Here is a 21691-nt window from a genome sequence, read left to right as displayed (position 1 = left end):
CATAATTTAATGAAGGATTATAGCTCAACAAGTATAGAACGAACATCAGTTGACTCCTTCCAACTTTTAACTGGTTTTATCCAACCTCATAGACAAAGTTTGTTCATTCAGCTACTTGGTGAGCATTTCTGTAGCCAGGTTATGTTAGAAGGTGTACTAGAATACCGCACTCCTCAAAGCTGGATGTTCCATAGACATGTGATGAGGGTAAAGGAAAATACATCAAAGTATAAGCACTGTGGGTTTTTTCTCACTCACTGACGAGGAAGAACTCCTGAGGCTTCTTTGCTGTAGAAATCACAGACACTGGGTAAAGGGCGGGCAAATGCCTAAGTGTGGAGGCTTTGGTTGGGGGAGAGAACTTTGAGAAGGAATAGAGAAAGGAAAAGGTAATCTGTTGATTTGAGGGGAGAAATTGATAGTCTAAAAATGAGAGTTAAAATATGTTTCTCAGGAGATGGAGCTGAGTGCCTCAGATGGGAGTTGGAGCAGTAGGGGAAAGGACCAGGGAGGGGATTAAGAGGAGGATGGAGGCTGGTGGTCATGGTCCTAGGGGGAGAGGGAGGCAGGAAGGGGCTGAGGGAGTGAGTGAAAGGGAGGGAAGGGAAAGGGAGGTCTTCAATAAAATTAAAAACAAAAGTTTTGCTGGACATGTCTCCAAAGAAGATATACAAATGGCCAACACACACGTGAAAAGATGCTCAACATCATTAGTCATTAGGGACGTGCAAATTAAAAACACAATAACATATCACTTCATACCCACTGGGATGGCTACAATCAAAGGATCAGAACGTAAGTGTGGTCGAGGAAGTAGAGAAATTGGAACCCTCATTCATTGCTAGTGGGAATGTAAAACAGTTCAGCCATGGTGGAGAACAATTTGGCATTTCCTTAAAAAGTTAAACATAGAGTTACCATATGACCCAGCAGTTCCACTCCAGGGTATGTACCCAAAAGAATTAAAGACAGGTTTTCAAACAAAAACTTGTACATGAAAGTTTATAGCAGTACTATTCACAATAGCCCAAAGTTGGAAGCAATCCAAATATCCATCACCTGATGAATGGATCAACAAAATGTGGTTATTTCCCTACAAGGGAACATTATTCAGCCATAAAAAGGAATGAAGCCCTGCTACATGCAACAATATGGATAGACCTCAAAAACATTATCCTAAATGAAAGAAGCCAGACACAAAAGATCACATATCGTACGATTCCATTTATATGAAGTACCCAGAACAGGCAAATCCATAAAGACAGGATTCAGACTAGTGTCTGTAAGGGCCTGGCCTGGGAGGGGGGATGAACGGGGAGTGAGTGCTTAAAGGGTATGAGGTGCGCTCGGCGGGTGATGAAAATGTTACGGAACGAGATAGCATGAGGCTCTGCAACATTGGGAATATGCTGAGTGCCACTGAACTGCACATGGTAGATGTTTAAAATCGTGAATTGTATGTGATGTGAATTTTACCTCAATTTTACAAAAAAGTTTTGCTAGGAGTTTTCAAAGATACTTCATTTTCTCCTCCTCAACCTTTTGACATTTTCTCAACAGACTAAGTTTGAATTGTTCTCAATTTATATTTTGTATATTTGCTTGTGGGTAAGACAAACCAGAAATCTGTAATATTTAGGTAAGAGATGCTTCATTCTGATTTTTAAAAGTTGTTTTAAACATTTTTCTGGATAAAATATTATTGCCTCACTTTATTCTCACTTTACATTCTAGGATGTTTAGAGTTCAATCATTAACTGTGGGTTAGAAGAGTAGAGTGAAATTATCACTAACAGGGAGTTGTAATTCTTTCTTTTTTAAGTAGCTTGGCTTATCTCTAATGGTACGTGGAACAATTCTTAGTCAAGCATGTGTTCTGAATACATCCTTCAGTTTTCATAAGAGCATGTCCTTAGACCTGATTATGTAGAAAGATATTTGTTTGAGGTTATGAACATTCACTTTTTGGCCAGCCACTTGCCACCCACTGCAAGTCTGAAGGGGAAGTGAGCAGAGTGATATCCACGTGATTCACGCTGTGTCCAGTCCTGCACGTCAAGGATGTGGGGCTTATTACTATGACTTTGGCTCCAAGTCCCCATGTGAATACCCCAGCCTACTGAGTTGAGCTGGACCACGTGTGATCACATGATGACGTTTGTACCTCTGGCCTAAGACCTGTTTGATCCCATGGGCACGGTGAATCTTGTAACTTAGAGCTTGTCCCCTCTTTTTTTCACTGATTTCAGAAAAGCTTAGACATATGGTTGTAGCATTTAGGAAACAGACTTTCTTAGCATAAATTTTGTGTACTGCTCAAGCTTCTGATTTAGTCTTCCTTTCTAATTCATATGTGCCAGTATATCTTTCTTTTTTCATTTAATTTTCTGTAGGCTGTATGTATTTCTAAGTTGTAATTCACCTTTTTTAGACTAAGTCAGGAACCAGAAATAGTGCCCAGAGATAAAATTCCACTTCTCTATTCAAAAGATCGTATGGATTGTGGCCCCTCTCACCTGCTTCCTTGCACACACGTGCACACACATGCCCACACATGCACTTGCACACAGCAGGCGGAGGGCACGCTCCAGTGCCCACCGTCTTCAGAGTGAGGCCCTCTATGACAAGGTCGCATTCTAATGCTTTGATTCAGAGCGCCTCATCAGAGCCTGACTCAGAGCAGCCTTCATCTCCTTGCTCCTCGGACTGTAGATGAGCGGATTCAACATGGGGGTAAAAGGGCACAACCACCTTGTCCTGCTTGCCTCAGGCCGTGGAGCCAGGCTGCACGTAGGTAACCAGGGCCGGCCTGTAAGGCATGGAGACCACAGTGAAGTGGGAGGCGCAGGTCCCAAACGCTTTGCGGTGGCCCCCGCTGGAGCGGATCCGCAGGATGGTGGCCACAATGTGGGTGTAGGACAGTGCGACCAGGCAGCAGGGCACCAGCAGCACCACCGTGCTGGAGGCCACTGTGACCGCCTGGTTGAGGGTGATGTCCACGCAGGCCAACCTGAGGAGTGCCAGTGTCTCACAAGTCGCATGGTTCAGCACGTGGTGCCCACAGGTGGGCAGATGCACTGCCAGCCCTGCACAAAGCCTTGGCCGCATCACTGCCACGTAGAGCAGGGCGTCGCAGATGGCCACATAGCGATCATAGGCCATTGCTGCCAGCAGCAGGAGCTCAGGGCCAGGGAGAAGAAGAGCTGGGTTCCACACTGCGTGAAGGAGATGGTCTTCTTCTCCAGGAGGACGTGCACCCGCATCTGGGGAACCGCACAATGGAGAGGTTGCCGAGGAAGAAGTACATGGACGGGTGGAGGCGGGCGTCCAGCTGATCAGGAGGATGATGAGTCCGTTGCCCAGCAGGGTCAGCAGATAGGCGGCCCCAAACAGGACAGAGAGCCCAGCCTGCGTCTACCTGTCACTGGAGAGGCCCATGAGGACAGACTCACCCAGGTCAGCTTGTCCCTCCTCATGGAGCAGGTGGGTCAGGCTGTCAGGGGAGGAGCAGAGGCAGGGAGGGGCAAGTAAAGGTCTCACTCCAGGAGTCTGGGAGTAAGTCGTGGGCCAGGACTGGAGCACCTCCCGTCAGGTTCCTTAACCTAGGTGCTTAGGAGAGAATGCAGTGAAGATGGTGGGGAAAAGGACATTTGAGTTCTCACACTAGACTCAAGGATGAAGTCCCTGTTTTGGTCGTCCTTTTACATCTAGGATCCAGCAGTTAGTTATATAGGATATAAGCTATTGGTATAGAAGGAAAGATAGAGGGGAAAAGTGGCGGAGAGAAGGGAGAAAGAATGATAGAAAAGAAAAAAGGAAGGTAAAAGAGAAAGGAAAACTAAGGAAGGAAGGTAGGAAAACAGGAAAAGGAGGGAAGTGAAGTAGAAGACAGGGAAGAAAGGAAGGAGTCTCCACTGTGGGGTGGCTGTGGGAAAAGTATTACAAGCAGATACTTGAGACCAAGAGGAGCGCCTAGGGGTCCATCCCTAAAAGACTGAATTCATTTGCTCTGTATGTTTCTTCTGGGGTCCAGGTCTGGGTCACTGCCTAGAAAGGAGTCCTCTCACATCATTCTCGTGCCCGTCAGTCTGGACGAAGTTTAAATACTTCAAATCAGTATAGGTTAAGCCCCTGCTGTGTGCCAGGGACTGTGCTAGACATCAGACACCTGTCTGTGGACCAGAAATGCAGAAGCATGAGTCTCGCTCCTTGGTTCTTATAATTTAATCGGGGACATAGAGATTAAATTAATGATTACAAAAATTAATTAAGTATAATTGTGCTAAGTGCTATGAAGGAGAAGAACAAGGTTACTAGTTAATTAAATTTGCAGTTGTAATTAAATTATGACTGCAGTTATGCCTTATTTCTCAATAATATGCAATGTATGTAGTAAGTTGCAGGCATTTATTTAGATGTTTAAATAAATGATAAAAAAAATAATATAATGAGAGCATCTGGAAACCAGTGATACTTAACATGTCACTACTGAGTATGAAGTGACTGACATCCACTGATTCTTTTCAGGGGGAGTGAATTCTTTCTTAGCTAAGTTTGCCCTGGGTCATTTTCCTTCCAACATGTTGACCAGTCTTCTATAAACATAGAATTAAATGCCATCAGTTTTTCTTAATAGAAATGTAATATCAAGGTATATTTCCTGCTCTTAAAATATGAATAATTAGTACATTAATTAACTCAATTATTTAAAAATATTTATTGAGCATATGAGGTACTATGCTTTCAACCAACCTCTAGGAAGTACTGCCTTTCAGTGTTAGGAACTTGTTTTAGAAAATCAGCAGTGCCACAGAATCAAATAAGAAATTTTTTAAAAATTGGGTCTTGGTAAAATCTATGAGAATCAAATGAGACAGCGTAACAAAGGACAAAAGCAATATATCAGTGTTAAGAAAACCAGAGTGGAGCCACATAATCAAATGCAACAGAATTGAAAAGCATAATCCAATTCAGATTCTCTCTAGCTGGGAAGGGGGTCTGGGTGCTGATTGGTGGAGGGAGAGAGCAGAGAACCTGGGTGGATCAGGCATCTCTTGCCTTCCACTCAGCCCTGGTCCTGCAGTGGCCAGCAGGTGTCACTGTAGAAACTGCTAAGAATAGAAACTGGCTTTAGATTCTCAGGATTGGAGACAAGGTTCTGGGGCCTGAGTGCAGTAGTTGGTGGTTGGGATTCTGAGCGCTGCCCCAGGAAGCCTGTGGCTACCCACAGAACCTCGTCCTTCTAACAGCAGAGAAAGCAATTCAGCTCTGATCTACTACAACCGGAGGCTGCGACAGCATCCAGAATCCTCACCTTTAGAGCTGCTGTCATGAATCCAGATTCCCTTCAGAAGGGCCCTGTTACTATATAAGAAAATTTTTAAAAATGTTAGACATGAAAGGAATCATAGAGATCATGTATTTTATCCATTTAATTCTACAGACAGGAAAACCAAGGAACAGGGGTAAGGTGGTTGGCCCAGGTGTCAGATCTACCTGGGACACAACCTGGAACCAGGTTTAAGGCTGTGCTGCACATTCTCAGTTCTCACTGAACCTGTTTGTGAGGGACGGGAAGGGGTTCTAAAAGGATATGGTCTAGGAAGGGAGGCACCTAAAGAATCTTAGATTGGAGGCCCAGGACACCTATCTTGCCATGCGGAGAAATGCTGTGTGGTGAGTGGGAAAATCTTTGAATGAGAAGTCAAGGGACCTAAGTTCTTGTCTGCCTCTTCCATTAGCCTGCTACGTGCCCTGGGCAAGTTACTTGTCCTCTCTGAGCCTCAGTTTCTCCATTTGAAATGTGGGAATAATGATAATGCCTAGCTCACAATATTTTGAGTAAGATCAGATGAAATGAATATGGATGGGCTTTGTAAAGTACTAAGTAAACACAAGTGGCTGTTGTTATTATACTCAACGGGTGAGGTCATTTTGCGTGGTCATAGGGTGACAAGAAACAATATGAATTTGTGCTATAAAGGCCAGAAATTTAACAGAATGTGAGCCGTAAAGCCCCTCTGCAATACATCTTATTGCCTAAATCACTTAATTAAAAAGACCCTGTTACTCAATACTATAACCTATATGGGAAAAGAATCTGAAAAAGGATAGGTATATGTCTATGTCTAACTAAATCACTTTGCTATACACCTGAAACTAACACAACGTTGTAAATCAACTATACTCCAATATAAAATAAAAATTAAAAAATAAAGAAAGAAATAAAAAGACCCTGTTTAAATAAAGTGAAGAATAAGGTAGAGTCTGTTTATACCAGGTGGGTAGTACCATGCTCTACACACAATATAAATGCAATATATTTTTCTCCAATGAAAATTTGATGCTGTTTTTAGATGATAAAAACATTGGTTTTTATTAATAGATGGGCTTGTTCTCAGTTTGGGGGGATAATTAGAGAATTTCTTTCCATTTAGCTTGACTTAGTAAACATTCACTGAGCACTGAGTAGAACCTGGTCCAGTGGCAAGTGCTGGGGTGAGAAGGATCAATACAGTCTGGTCTCCATCTCTAGCAACTCGGCCAGGCAGGAGGATGGAGAGGATGAGTTATCATGATCTTATCAGAGTTTTCAGAGGAAGCTTGAGTATCAAGTCTGGTAACAGGAGACATAGAGTCGGACTGTGTAAATAGCCGGGAAGATATGTAGAAGTACTAAAGGAGAAGCAAAGAAACAAGTGCATTTACGTCTTGTAAAAGTAGATGTGGTTTACAGTGTATGTAGATTGGTGGTAAGGAGGCATGGTCCTCAACCTGTATCAATAAACCGTCTAGGTATGGTTGTAGGTCACTACCTTTCTGAGCCATAGTTTCTTCATCTGCAGAACGACTAAGTTGGGTAAACACTAAGATTTCTATCAGCTCTCAAGATCTGCAGTAAGTGAATATACACCAGCTGTAGTTGAAAGCAGTATAAAAGGAGGGGAAAAAATCTTTGGTCTTTGATTACTCTAAGTATGCATAGCTAGTGGGGCTGTAGGAAATAAGATATGGGTTTCCGGGGTTGGGGATCAAAGCATTCATATCACACGTAACTGTTTGGGGATGTGCCAGTGAGTGAGACCATGTTGGCTTGAAAACCAGAGGCTAAGGAAATAGGGATGGCACCATACAAATAGAAATGGGAAAACTATTTGGGTCAAGGCTGAAAGACCTGTAGGCTTTTGACACATGAAATTCTTTCCAAAATTGGACCCAGATATTTCTTACATAGTGTGGTAATCCATAACAACACTAGATCAGGGACCAAACCTGAGAAAAGGAGGGGTCCATGTCTATGTTCTGTTCTTATACCAATCCCACCTTCTCCATTCCTCTTTTTATCTCCAGTATAATGCAAATGCCTCGAAGCTAAGAAAAGAGACTTAATCTCTTTTGATCACCACTCTTCAGCTCTTTGAATGTATGTCTGTATATACTAAACACTTCAGTTTATACTGTTGATGGATGACTGACCAAGACCGAGGACTTGATTGAGTGGAAGAATCAAAGCGCCTCCAACTGCAACCAGTGAGAAAAACCAAGTAGAGGATCCTAGGACAGTCCTGGCTGCTCCAGGGGTTTGGGCTCTGTTGTCTCACCCTCCTCCTGTTGTTCCCTGTGGGGAGGACTCACCGAGGCTGAGTCCTCACCTTATGCACAGAACTAACTCACTTTGGATGGGGAGGCAGCACATCTTTCAGGAAGTCCTTGAAGCAGTGGTCCATCCTCTTCTTGGGGATGGAGGTTTACTTTGTCAGTCTTAGCTGATAACTTTCCAGAACCTAAGAATCCCCAGAGGGCAATTACTTGCTCTTGCTGTGTTTCTTTACTCATTCTCCCCCCAAGCTGCTTCTTAGCAACCACAGCTCCCTACTCTTCTAAGTTCCCAATGGGATAGACATTTTGAAAATGTTTTATCTCAACTTTTAATTGTCTTTCTAGTTCTCAGAGCCCTTCCCTGACTTTTTTTTGAGTCTTTCACTGCTTTTCAAGGCTCTGGCATTATTGGAGACTTTTGACAGGAGTCAGGAGACAAGAATATTTACACCTCTGACCTGATGGGAAGGGACTGAGATTAATTGGGAAGGAGAAGTGGAACTAAAATCCAAGTTTGACCTCCTTTCTAAGAGAAGATGAATGCGTCTTCTCCCCTCCTTCCACATATCTAGTTTTGGCGACCAGGGAGTGGGGAGTAAAGTAGAAATTGCCAAGTAGAACCATCATGTTCATGTCCCAGAAGTCATTGAGAAGTCCCAAGTTCACAGTCATTAAAATATTCCCACAGGCTCCTTGGTGGTCTCCAATATCACATAGCTGTTGAGTTGTGTATTCTCACAGTATCAGAAGTTTTTCAGGCTTTCCCTAAGCTTGATCTCCCAGTTCTTGATCATATTGCATGAAAGTTTTAATCTCTTCACTGGAATTACTAGAAGGAGCAGAGAAAACAGTGGGTTGGGATTCGATTTTGTTCCTATTTACTTATCCGTTTCTGTAATAATAGAACACGGTCTTTGGTAAGATGGAAACAGATATATTGTTAGCAAGTAACCCATTAGAGTTTTTCTGTAATAATTGGTCAGTATTAGCAAGATAAAATTTAATTTTCTTGAAGATTTGCCACTTTAATGACAATGGACTGGGGAACGGTAATTTCACTGCATGCTCTTCCCTTTGTGCAGGACCTGTAATCTCAGGTTCACCTCTGTTCCTTCCACCATCCAGCTATGCTCAGGACCCAAAGGACCTGAAGCTCTCCCAACCTCGAGCATTGAAAACTGATGGGGCCCTTTGACAGAGTTGGAGCCAAAAGTTGAGGGGAGGGCAGAAGTAAAAAGAAGTTTGAGGGTGCCGTGAGGGAGAAGAGAGAGAGAGATTGACACCTGAGAGGTGGGACTCCGGAAGTACATCAAAGATAGATTTAGTATAAATTAATATAGGTGACTCAAGTGTAAAATAACTGCTGGGTACCATCTTCCAGACAACATAGTGTGTGGTCTTCTAATAAAAATATTTCCTTGCTGTTAAAACAAAACTTCATCTTTCCTACTTTTCCAAGCACTAAGGTTACAGATAATATGTAACTGGGTGAAAACAATAGGTTAGAAAATAGTAGCTTCAGAACAATCGTAAATTGAAAAGAATATATACATACAGTTAGATATGCATAAAGGCAGAAACACAAAGAAAGAACTGAAAGGATAATCATAAAATGTCAATAGATTATCTCTGGTAATAAGTTTGTAGGTATTTTTATTTTCTTCTTTTTGAAAAATGTCTATAATAAACATTTTTCTAATATGAGCCCAAATTAAAATTTAAAAATTATTATTGATATAGATATGTCACATTGAGATAGGGATGCTGGGAAATCAACTTGCTGGCTTAATGTCCCACACTACTGAATGGTCTTTGGAAAACATGGGTGAGTGTTATGGGGTGGAGGGAAGGTATAATTAAAATCCTGCCTCAGCAAAGTAGGTATGACTACAGGTTTAAAATCATTTATACCATGAAAGGTGAATCTGTAAACATTCTATGGTGGCAAACACTCTGGACTAGGGCCAAGATAATTGGTGTTTGCTGGGGCTTTGGTGTAAATAGCTCTTTGCCTTTCGGCATGCTGTTTAATCTCCTTGGGCCTCAGTTTCCACACTTGTGAAACAGAGCTTCAGCGAGACTGTAAGGATCCTGCAGCTCTGGAAGTCTATGTTTTCCATTGTGGACATTGCTATATTTTCCTAGATACTGACATCTGAGACAGGAGTTAGACCATCATGGGATCCAAAGAGTGGTCTTGAGGACATAGGGGTAATTATCTCCTTTGAGCCTGATTCACATGAGGAGGGAGTTTCATTGACAGAACCAATATTTTATGTACTATTTGGATCCCTAGCCCTTGGAGATAATTCACTTCCTGCAGTGTCTGTGCAGCCCCAGGCCTGCTGCTTCCCTGGGTCTTTCCCTTCATTCCTTTGAACTTGCCCCACAACTACTGCTTCCCCACCCCTTACTTCTCCCCACTGATATCTCCTTGCCACAAGACTTTCCTGTTACTAGGAATAGTTTAGTTCACTCCCAGTGAACTACTTTATCGGGTTCTCAGTTATGCACCTACCTCCCCTTTTAGTTCTTTCTACTTTTTTTTTTTTTTTTTTTTTTTCCTTAACCAGGGATAGCTTTCCCACATGAAATGTCAAGAGGCAGCTTCTAGGAAGCAGGTTACCTGGGCTGATGATCTCTACACTTGACAGCTGATTCAATAGCTTTGGCTACAACTCATCACAAATTATCTCTGTCATGAGAGGGTCTGAATACTTCTCTGATTCCTACCTCTATCACACTAGGAAAATGTAAAATGATTTCTGTGATTTGGTCTTCTCTTTGTGCATAAGCAACTATGTGACTTGAGGGAAACCACTTAGGTGGTGCTGGTGGGAATGAGAAAGAAAGACTTGGCAACTAATATTTAACGAGTACTGAATGCTTTATAAGAATCATCTCCTTGAAATTTTATGTAATTTCCTTATTTTATATTAACATTGGACAGGTTCAGTACAGCTCATTTCTAGAAAAGAAGTCTTTCCTTAATAGATTACTAGCACACACAAGGAGCTCAGAGCTACCTTTACTTCAAGATCAACTTGCCTATGTGATGGTGAAACAACTTTAAATACTCTTCATGGATGTTATATGAAAATGTAGCTTATTTGTTTTCTGTAGTGATCTATCATCCCAAGTTTACATTCTGATGCTTGGTATGGAAAGAGGAAAAAAGCAAACAATATAATACTGCCAATTAAAAATATCTTAGTTTCCTACAGTATAAACAGTATCTTTTGACTAAAAGTAATCTTTCCAGGTAAATAGTTAATTAATTCAAAGTTCAGCCTTTGATCAGAATGGTTTATTTCTTTTTTTTCTCATTGGTGGATTCTGGGTATAAGAGAAAACTGCTACTATGGGATAACGTGGAACTTGGGATGAGGGTGTAGAATCACTCTTGTTTCATGCTGGTCCTGGTGCTGGTCTCTGCAGTTGGGCAATCACTCTTATCTGCCTGTGTACACATGGCAGGTTTCTGCTGAGACATGGTCAATCTCGATCTAGCCCATGGCATCCAGTATTGAAGTCTGTGGCTGAGGGACACATGGGCAGTTTGTTGTCTTGGCTTTGTCAGTGTTCAGTGGCAATCCTTTCGTTGAAATGGTTCTGCTTCGGGGTTTCTGATGTGATTCTGACCCCTGTTTTCCACACACACACCACCTCCAAGAACTGATCATGATTCCTTTTGGGGGAAGTCCACCTTGTAGTCCTTTTTCTCCACCAAGTTGATCCTACCCTGGCAGGTTCTCTGGTGGAACTTTCAGCTGCCTTCTGTACCTCGCATTTGAAACATGTAGGAGCTTGAGGCATCCATCCCATGTTCTAGGAGCCGGGAACATGTCTCAGACCTATTTGGTGCCCTCTTCCACTGCTGTGCTCTGGCCTCCTGAGCTACAGTCTCCCTTGAGGTCTCCAAGTGGGGATCAGGTAAACGTTTCTACCTTTGACGATCTCCTCCCCCTATCGCTTGTCTATCCTTTAATCTCTGTGCTCCATATGTATCTGAACTCTGATCTAGCAATCAGCAGTCACTCTGTTCCATTCCATTCTTCCATGGATGCCATTGCCTGGGGGCGCTGTGGAACCATGTGGGTAGAGGAGGGATTGAAGGACTCTACCTGGGCAACTCTGACTATGGGATCAGGCAGCTATACGACAATCAGATTGTCATCACTAAGCATAAGACGTGAAATATTTTGCTAAAAGAGTCAGTTTGGTTCTTTGTGAGAGTCACTTCCAAGTTCCCCAGCTTGGTATGGGCTCGACCCTAAAGGGGGACTTGGGTATGTGCCATGTCCTGGGGAGTGAGGAGAGGATAACAGTGTTCTGTCAAATTTGTAACAACTCTGTGAGGTCGGCACAGACTTGGCCAGAGCTAGACGATTGGTAAAGAACCAGCTGAGATGAAAATCATTATATGACCGGTTTCAAATCTTAGACTCTTTTTTAAAAAACATTTTTTTCTTTTAGGCCGCGCCACATGGCATGCGGGAGGTTAGTTCCCCAACCAGGGATCGAACCTGTGCCCCATGCAGTGGAAGCGCGGGATCCTAACCACTGGACCGCCAGGGTATTTCCGTGAAATTTTAGACTCTTTTCACTAGACCATGCTGCCGCCACCATTATTCTTTTCTTTCTGAAATAAAAGGGCTGCAAATGGAAGAGTGTAAAAGTCTCTTCATGCCCTGATGTTCTGAACTTCACTACGTAGAGGTCAGCAGAAGGAGAAGCGGTTGGGATCTTTTCCGTGCCCCAGTTAAGCAAAACCATGCCTCTCACCCAAAAGGAGCAGGGAGAAGTTCTGGCCGGGTGTTTCCTGCTACTCTTAGATACAACTGTCTTCTGGCCTTTAGACGAGGAAGCTGACTTGCTTTTCGCTCTGGAGTCTTCCTACCACCTCCAGGTCTCTACATTTGCCTCAAGCTTGCCCTAACAAAATTGGCTATTTTTAGTACTGAAATGGGACTGTTTGGGGAACTGAAAGTGACTGTAAACCTTTATATTTTCTATGGGAACCAGGACATTATGCTACATGCTATGGATTTAGTCCAAGCATACCCCACAGTTCGTTTTGTTTTAATACATTTATTTATTTATTTATTTATTTATTTACTTATTTTTGGCTGCATTGGGTCTTCGTTGCTGCGCATGGGCTTTCTCTAGTTACGGCGAGCGGGGGCTACTCTTCATTGCGGTGCATGGGCTTCTCATTGCAGTGGCTTCTCTTGTTGCAGAGCACGGGCTCTAGGCGCACGGGCTTCAGTACTTGTGCCACGCGGGCTCAGTAGCTGTGGCTCGCAGGCTCTAGAGCGCAGGCTCAGTCGTTGTGGCACGTGGGCTTAGTTGCTCCGCGGCATGTGGGATCTTCCCGGACCGGGGCTCGAACCCGTGTCCCCTGTATTGGCAGGCGGATTCTTAACCACTGCGCCACCAGGGAAGCCCCACAGTTCGGTTTTGAAGGTGTGGGGGTGAGCAGGAATAAAGTTATTTTCTGCTTATACCCTGAGAATTCAGGATGTTCAGTGAGCCAGTTCCTCTTAGTTCCCAGAACACAATAGATCTGAGATCTGGTGGTCTGGAGCCTGGGAATCTCATCCTGGCTCTGACCTTTTCCCAAGACTTTTAAGCCTTTTAAAAGTCTCAGATGGATTCTGTGTAGCAGAGGTGGTTTTATCTACTTAGCAGATCATGATGTTGCTGGAAGAAGCAAAGCCTGGTGGTTAAGAGTATAGGCGCCTAACCCTGATTGCCAGCGTCAGAATCTTGGCTCCCTACCCTGTGCATTTATGACATTGGACAGGTTAAAGTCTCTTTTGCCTCAGTTTCTTCAAATGTAAAATGGAGAGAATGATAATATGTGTCTCATGTGGCTCTTGTGAGGATTAAATGAGAGAATTCATGCAAAGACCTTAGCACAGTGTCTAGTCTTATGATGAACCCTCAACCAGCGTTAGATATTTTTATGTTTAAAATACTTTCAACACTTTAGAAGAAAGGTGCTAGTCAAACCTATGCTACAAATAGAAACTGTTCACCCCCCCCGCCCCCCATACATTTACTTCCATCCTGTCGAGGCTTGTAAACTCAACATTTTCTTTTCTCTTTTGCAAAATACAAGCTGTTCCAACAGTTCTCTGCATCAGATCCAGAGTGTTTTATGCCGTCCTTGGAATTTTGTGAGAGATGTTTTGGAAGTACCTTTTAAGAAACTACACTGGTTGGAACTGATGCTCAAGCTTTGCTATAAGTGTAGAAAACTTCCGAGCTCCTGTCCTGTGGAGCTGGAGAGGGCAGCTGGAGGCGATCCAAAGGAGAGGATAGATTCCAGCCCAAGAAGCCTTCTTCTGACCAAGAGGGGTGGGCACTGGGAAAATGAAGCCTGAAGGGAGGTCAAAGAGGAAAGTGAGTGTAGGGGCTGGGAATGATTATCCAAGAACAGATATGGGTCCAGAAGCTATTCACAGAGGTGACAAGAGCCCTTTCCGTCTTGCCTCTGTTCAGGTTTAATAGTGAACTTACTGCCAATGTCCTGAAGAAAGGGTGAGAGAGTGAGGAGTGCTGCCCCAGAAACTGCCTTACAGACTTCCATCCTCTCCTATCTCCAGGCCCAGTGCAGAAAAGATTCAAAGAAATTCCTTTGGCTCCCAGAAGAAAAACAACTCTCCAGCTCTGATCTTGCTAGATGGGAGTTCCTCTTCTCCTTATCCTGAAAAAGGAAAAAAACCTTACATTTATATCATGCTTAATTACTTTCAAGCAATTTCATAGACACGATCTCATCTGAGGAAGGAGAAAATTGAGGCCATTGGGCTACACAAAGTTTGTCCATTATCAAGTATTTCCTAAGTCTGACTCCAAAGCTTATATTAGGTTGGCTCTTTTAAGAATTGTAGTGAGAGAATACTGTAATCATGATTAATATCACCACCATCAAACATATATTTAGAATCCTGCTCTACTAGTTTGAATAGCATTAAAATCAGTGGAATGTCTTTAAAGGAATTTTTTCATGTGCCTGTTAAGTGGGCCGTAGTTTAGATGTGGGCAACTATCTCATACATAGGGAAATTTCATTAAAGATTTCATAAGCGTCTTCCATTCTCACTTCACCTTTCTTCATCTCTTCTGGAGGACCGTATTCTAGTTCCCTCCCTCTGCCCTCTTCTAAACAGCTTGTGCCTTGACCTACCTCAGGTGGGGAAGTATTCACTGACTGGGAACTGCTAACTCTTAGCAATCTAGCCATCACCTCCCCAGTTGGAACTTGCCACTTCAAGGAAAAGGACCTTGTAATCAGAGTAATTGGAATTTTCATATCAGAAAGATGTTTATATGCTCGAGTTCGAGGCATGGGAGATGTAGCAGTAAGTAATGTATGAGCTCTCCGAGGAGGTGGGTAAAGATGGAATCTGGAGCCCAAGGAGGAGGATTATATTTATTCCACACACACTGTCTCAGGTATCATTTGTAGAGTTTGTGTTTGTATTAATCATGTTTTTATATTTTTCATACTTTATGATGTTTTGACATCTTAGGGGTCTTGCTGGTAGGGGATAGGCTGCCCCTCTCAGAGCTGGCTAATTTCTAGACATTGCAAACCAACTCCCTTTTGATTACAATTTTCCTATGCAAACCAACCAATCCAAAGCCCACATCCCAGTCACCTTTATTTAACTCTCAGGCACCAAGCCACCATCTTCCCTGCTGTTATCACCTCAGGGCCAAGTCAACTAGACTGGGCAGCTAGAGACCAGTCCTATGGCCCAGAGCCTGCCAAAATTATTCAAACTATCCAAGCCTAAGTTTCCTCCAGCTTTCCTACACTGCCTAATCCATTCCTTCCTCAGAAACCACAGTAGTGTCTGAGGGTCATGCTCTCTCCTCTCTCCTTCTGCCTCCTGACTGACCTGGTGCTTCCCCATGGGCCCTGCGTGGTGTGGCCTGCCCCCTTCCCATGCTATAAACTCTTCTTTCAGAGGCAGTTGTCTCTGTGTCTGCCACCTTACCATACCAGAGTAAAACAAATCCCAGGTACAGGTCTTAAAACGGCGTTAATGATTTCAGCATTTAAAATGAAAGCCAGTGTTACTTTCTACTCCGGCAGGTGAGTAAGCGCAATTTGAGTTGGTTCTACATGTTTCTTCAGTGTTGGCTGGAGTCAGGCAGTCCTTGCATGATCTCCGGCTAGACAGCCTCTCTGGAAGTGGGCTGTGTAGTTTGGCTGCCATGCCTTTACACATGCTTTGCTGAGGTTTGTACGAGTGAGCTTGGTGCTCTTTGGGCCAAATTAGACATCTCTAAAGTCATCTCTGGCTCCAGCATCATATTATTTAGAAATAGGAGTATCATTTGGCCCTGTTGATCACTCCATCCTTGAAATTGTCTTTCCTTGGTTTCCATGACATCATGTTCTCTTGGATTTTCTTCTACTTTTTTGATTGCTCTTTTTAAAAAACTCCTCTGTGCATTCCTTTTCCTCTGCCTAGCCTTTATTTTTTTTGAAAACATTTATTGAATAAATAATGCATATATATGTTTAAGGAAAGTATTAAAAAAAGTAAAAGTTTGCTCTACCTCTGTCACCCAGTTCCACAGACTCTTAATTTGATTACAGATGTGTGTGTGTGTGAGGGTGTAAAACTATAGGACATACACAAGCACACACATATGCTCATACACACATGATATTCTGTGTGTTTTTATATGTAAATGCTATCATACCGTAACATTTATTTATTCACTCATTCTTTAACAATTTACTGCTGTTTACTAATTAGCAGCTACTACATGCCGGACACTGTTTAGGCCCCGGGAAGACCACGTGAGTAAAGTAGACAATTTTCATAGAGTTTATATTCTGTTGGGAGGAAGAGACAATTTAAAAGAAAGTCATTTAAAAGAAAGAGAATTTTCAGTAATGAGAGATGATTAGAATTTAAGGCGTGCTAATGTGAGAGAGGACAGACAGGTGACATGTAGGGTGCCCAGCGAGGGCCTCTCTGAGAAGCCAGTATCTGAGCCCAGACGGCATCTGCATGATGAAGAGCAGCATTTCAGGAGTGGACATAATAAGGAAAAGGCCAGAATCAAAGATGTGCCAGAATCAAGGATGACTCCTTAGTACATACTTTCATGTACCTTGCTTTTTCATTTAATAGCATGTATGAGAGATGGTTTCAGGTCTATAACAGATAGAACTGCTTCATTCTCTTTAGCAATTGCATAAGATTCCATTATAGGGATAAAACCATAATTTATTTCATCAGTCACATACTATTTAAAAAATCTTCAATCTTTTGCTGATGCAAGTAATGCTGAGATAAATATTTTTGAATATACATGTTTGTCCACAAGGCAAATACATTGGTAAGGTCAAACTCCCAAAGTAGAGTTATTGGAACAAATGATATGTTCTTTAATTCTCATTTTAATTGATGTACACAATTGACCTCCATAGAATTGAACAAATATATTTTACCACCAACTATGTATGAGGGAGTCTGTTGTAAATATCCTTCAAACTCTGTGTTCACGTTTTTGAGCAGGAAGTGCTCTAAATAGCATTTTCTAATTTTATTTTGCATTCCTCTTATGAGTGAGGTTGAAACTCTTTTCCTGTTTAAAATCCATTTGCATTTCCTTTTCTGTGAACTGTCTATTCATATCCTTTGCCCATTTTTCTTTGTGATTGTTAGTCTTTTTCTCATTGATTGGCAAAAGTTTCTTATGTATTAATGAAATGAACCTCTTTCATACATTAGATATGATCTTCCCAGTTTCTCTTTTCTCTTTTCATTTTGTTTAGGGTAGTGTCCCAGGAATGAAGTTTTTACTTTATTAATGTAGTTAATAAATTACGCATTTGTGTCATACTTAGGCAGTCATCCATCTTTCATTGTTGGTCTTCCTCAGAGTCCTATCTTGGAACTGCTCTGTTCTTCCTCTGCTCACTCTCCCTGGATCATCTCAGCCTTGTCAGTTGCCATTGATGTGTGGATGATTTCTAAATATGTTTCTCCTGACACATACCCAGCTGCCAACTGTACATCTCCACAGCCCAGGTCAGCATAATCAATACTGAACTCATCATTTCAACTTTGTCCTGTATTCAGACTGGTTACTCTTCCTGTGTACTCCATCTCAGTGAGCCCAATGTGTCATCTTTTCCAGATCAGATAATCCAAATCATCAGTGAATCCTTTTTTCCTTTTATCCCTAAGCATTCAATCTGCACTAAATTCTATTATATCTACCTTCTAAATATTTCTCAAATCTGTCCATTTCTCTCCATTTCCATTACCACTTACCTAAAATGGGCCAACATCATCTCTAACCTGTGTTTCTACACTAGCTTCCTAATAAATATACTTTCTGTCATGTCCTTCTTCAATTCTTTCTCTACACAGTAGTCAGAATGTTCAAACTGGATCATATCACTCCCCTGCTTAAATATCTTCAGTGGCTTCTCTTTTTTCTTCTTCTTCTCCTTCTCTTCCTCCTGCTTTTTTCTCCTTTCTCTCCTCTTTATTCTCATTCTTCTTTAGGGTAAAATCCAAACTCTTTAACATGGCATACAAGGCTTACATGATCTGGCCTGCATTTGTACCTCTAGCATAACCTCTTAATACCTCTCAGCACACAGCACCCCACTTCCCAACATCACCATCAATAAGAATCAGTCCTCTTGACAAGTCCTTGGAATGTATCATGGCCTCTTACCTTGGGGCATTTGCACATGCTGTTCCCTTTGCCTGGACTCTCCTTTCTCAGCTATCTTTGTCTGGCTCTAGCTATCACAACGTGCCCTTAGATCTTACACATTACTTCTTCCATAACCTCCTGATGCTCCCACCACCCCAAGACCAGGCACAATGCTTCCAACAGGATCTTGTCACACCATAGTACTCATCACTTAGTAATGCAGTGCCTATTTATTTGCCTGAATCCCCTAGCAGATTTCAAGCTCCACATGGGCCTCACCTTCATCGCTCCAATAATTTGGAATGCCATGTTAGGTATACAGTGGCGTTTGATCAGAGTTGAATCCTTAACTCTCCAGTCGCTGGCATGGAACCATCACTCAATAAACAGTTATTTGTTGCACGTATGGATGAAGGAATAAATTTTAGAATTTTCCTAATGTAGCCTAAGTTTTGTGCCAATTTGTTCGCTTTACTATAGGATATATTGATGTAGTAACACTGTATAGAAATAGTCACATTGAGGGAATTTCTCTAGTCAGTTTTACAAGGCAGGGTGTTTAGTAGCTCTTCCTTTTAGCGTCTTCTCCTCACTTTATCTTTGACGGTAATATCTCCACCCAGCTACCGAGGTAGATGAGAGCACGTCAGTGCACTCCTGCTCTTGTGCTACGTGGTGGAATTCCCTTCCAGTTCACCCAGAGCCTTCAGGAGACATCCTTCAGGTATTCATCCTGGGGGTGGAGGGGAAGAAGTCTCTCTGATTCACTGAGGCCCGCCAGTACTATTTGTCTTAAATAGTAATTTTTATATATAAGAGTAATATCCACTGAAAATGATTATGAGAAATTTGGAAAATATATAATCAATAAAATATAAATCACTTGTAATCTTATCACATAAAGAGCAATTACTAGCTTTCTGGTGGGTGGCATCACTTCCTTGTCTCAGTAGCTGTCTGTAGTCTCAAATCTGTCACCCCTCTTGAATCTCTCCCCTGAGCTCTAGACTGGTGTATTTGCTTCCTCAGTCGCCATCTTCGCTGGCTTGTCCTGGCAGCATCTCAAGTCCACACGTTCTAAGCAGAAGTCCCCATCCTCCTCCCTCCTCACTTGCACCTGCTCCTGTGTCCTTTTCAGCGATTGTACCACCATCCACCTGGTGACCTAGGTTAGAAATGATCCTTAGCTTCTCTTTCTTCCTCGCCCTCATATCCAATCAAGATTCTGTTGTTTCCTCCTCCTGCATATCTCTTTATTCTTTCCATGTCCCTTAATCAGCTGTGTCAACACTCTGGTCCAGACTCCATCACCTCTCTCCTGTAATATGGCAACAGCTTCCATGGGTCTCCATGCCTCCAGTCCATTCGCCACACTGTGGCCAGAGTGACCACCCAAGGAGGGGCAAGCTGTCGTATCACTCTATGAACTCAAATCCTTCAGCCCTTTACAAGGACCTTCCCGAAATGCCCCAGCCCCTGTTTAACCAGTTCCATTTAGAGCATTCTTCACTCTCCTCTTCACTTGGCTGACCTCTACCCATCCTACAGTTCTCCACTGAGCCATCTTTGCCCCCCAAGAAGTTCTCCCTGACTCCCCTCTCCCCTGGAAAAGTCTAGCATGAGCCCCTCCATCCATCTCCTGTTTTCTCCTCACATCTGTCCTCTGTCCCCGTGAGCTCCCTGGGGCATGAGTTGTGCCTTCTTTGTCACTACAAGCCTGCTACCTTGCCCAAGCCCAGCACATGGGAAGAACTCTACAGGTACTGATGGATCCACTCAAATCAGGTCTAGGGTTCTATTCCACACAGAACTGGCGGAGGATGGGGAAACTGTTGGGAGACTCTCCTTAGGGGGACACTTTTCCAGATTCTCTTTTCTGAATCCGGTTCTTGCGCTCTCCCGGTGGCGTCCTCAGTGCAGACACCTGCTGATAGGGGGAACTTTAGGGAGCAGAGCCGCCCCCCCGGCCTGGTCCTTACCGGCTATCATGGCTCACACAGATCCTGCCCTGGGGTTCAGCACCCAGCGGGTGGCGGCCATGATTTTGCCGTTGCGCAAGCTGTAGATGAGCGGGTAGAGCAGCGGCGTGACGTTGGTGTAGGCCAACGCCAGCGTGCGATCCTGCCGTGGGGGAGTAGCTGGCCTTGGGCCGCATGTACGTGAAGGTGGAGCAGCCATAGTGGAGGAAGGTGACAGCCAGGTGCGAGGCACAGGTGCAGGCAGCCTTGCGCCTGCCGCGTGGGGAGCGCAGGTGGCTCAGGGCGGCGGCGATGGCGCCATGGAAGGCCAGGATGAGCAGCGAGGGTCGCAGCAGCAACACCAGGCAGGCGCCCAGCAGACACAGCTCCTCCGCGTAGCTCTGCGTGCAGGCCAGGTGCAGCAGGGCTGTGATGTCGCCGAAGAAAGGCACTAGCAGGTGGGAGCCGCAGAAAGGCAGGTTGAAGACGGCCACCGTGAGCCCCACGGACACCGCCAGTCCCCCGAGGCAGCAGCAGGCCAGGGCCAGCCGCGTGCACAGCCCAGGTGCCACCACAGCCGCGTAGCGCAGCGGGTGGCAGATGGCCACGTAGCGGTCATAGGCCATAGCGGCCAGCAGGAAGCACTCGGCCCCGCCCAGAGCCACAAACATCTGCATCTGAACAGTGCAGCCCAGGAAGGAGATGGGGCTGCCTCGGCCGCGGCCTGGCGAGGCCAGGTGGGCCAGGGAGCGGGGCACCACCGCCAGCATGTAGCAGAGCTCGATGGCTGACAGCTGGCACAGGAAGAGTAGCATGGGCGGCCGGCTGGCCACTAAGGCCACGGCCACCAGGATGAGCAGGTTCCCGCTCAGGGTAGCCAGGTGCACGGCCAGCAGCAGCAGGAAGAGCATGAGCCCCAGGTGGGGAGACTCCGCGAAGCCCTGCGGGAGAAAGCCGCAGGGCATGGTGGCATTGCGGGCGCTGTCCGCGCACTGGCTGCCCAGGGGTACCTGTGGGAAAGAAATGTGGGAAGGGAGAGGTTGTGGGCTACGCTCCTTGGGCGCTGCTGGTGAAGAAAGGGCTGGGTGGAATTTAGAGGGTAGGAGGGAGTAGGGCTGCAGAGAGGGAGGTGGGTTGATGGCTCCATTCCCATCCCCCCTCCCCATGAGGGACGTCTTATTAACTTGTTCTAAACAATGGTCCGGTTTCTCCTGCCTCTGGGCGGGAATTCTTACAGGTGCTTCTCAGCATGCTGCTTCCAAAGAAACCCTGATCTTAGGCCCGTCCTTTACAGTGCGCCTCTCCGGACCTCCGCCTACGGAGAATCCCCTCTCCAGACTCCACGTATGTTGTGGGTCCTGCACAGCCACCGGTATTAGTCCTCCTCAGCCTCAGCTCCCCGGGGCAGGAGCTGTGTCTTTAGGCTC

General features: G+C 44.2%; 1 protein-coding gene and 1 pseudogene across 1 annotated transcript in view; both read right to left on the bottom strand.

Moving 5' to 3' along the window:
* Positions 1-2636: 2636 nt before the first annotated feature.
* Positions 2637-3476, bottom strand: LOC112408497 (olfactory receptor 2F1-like; annotated as a pseudogene).
* A 16822-nt stretch (positions 3477-20298) lies between these two features.
* Positions 20299-21691, bottom strand: part of LOC112408468 (olfactory receptor 10AC1) — a 31814-nt gene continuing 30421 nt past the window's right edge. The window contains 2 exon segments of the mRNA XM_024758072.1: positions 20299-20436; positions 20438-21274. Of these exon segments, the coding sequence (XP_024613840.1) occupies positions 20299-20436; positions 20438-21274 (975 nt within the window).

The sequence above is a fragment of the Neophocaena asiaeorientalis genome, unplaced genomic scaffold (genome assembly GCF_003031525.2).
Source record: "Neophocaena asiaeorientalis asiaeorientalis breed wild unplaced genomic scaffold, Neophocaena_asiaeorientalis_V1.1 scaffold206, whole genome shotgun sequence".
Classification (NCBI taxonomy): Eukaryota; Metazoa; Chordata; class Mammalia; order Artiodactyla; family Phocoenidae; genus Neophocaena; species Neophocaena asiaeorientalis.
This window is presented reverse-complemented; position numbering and strand designations above follow the sequence as displayed.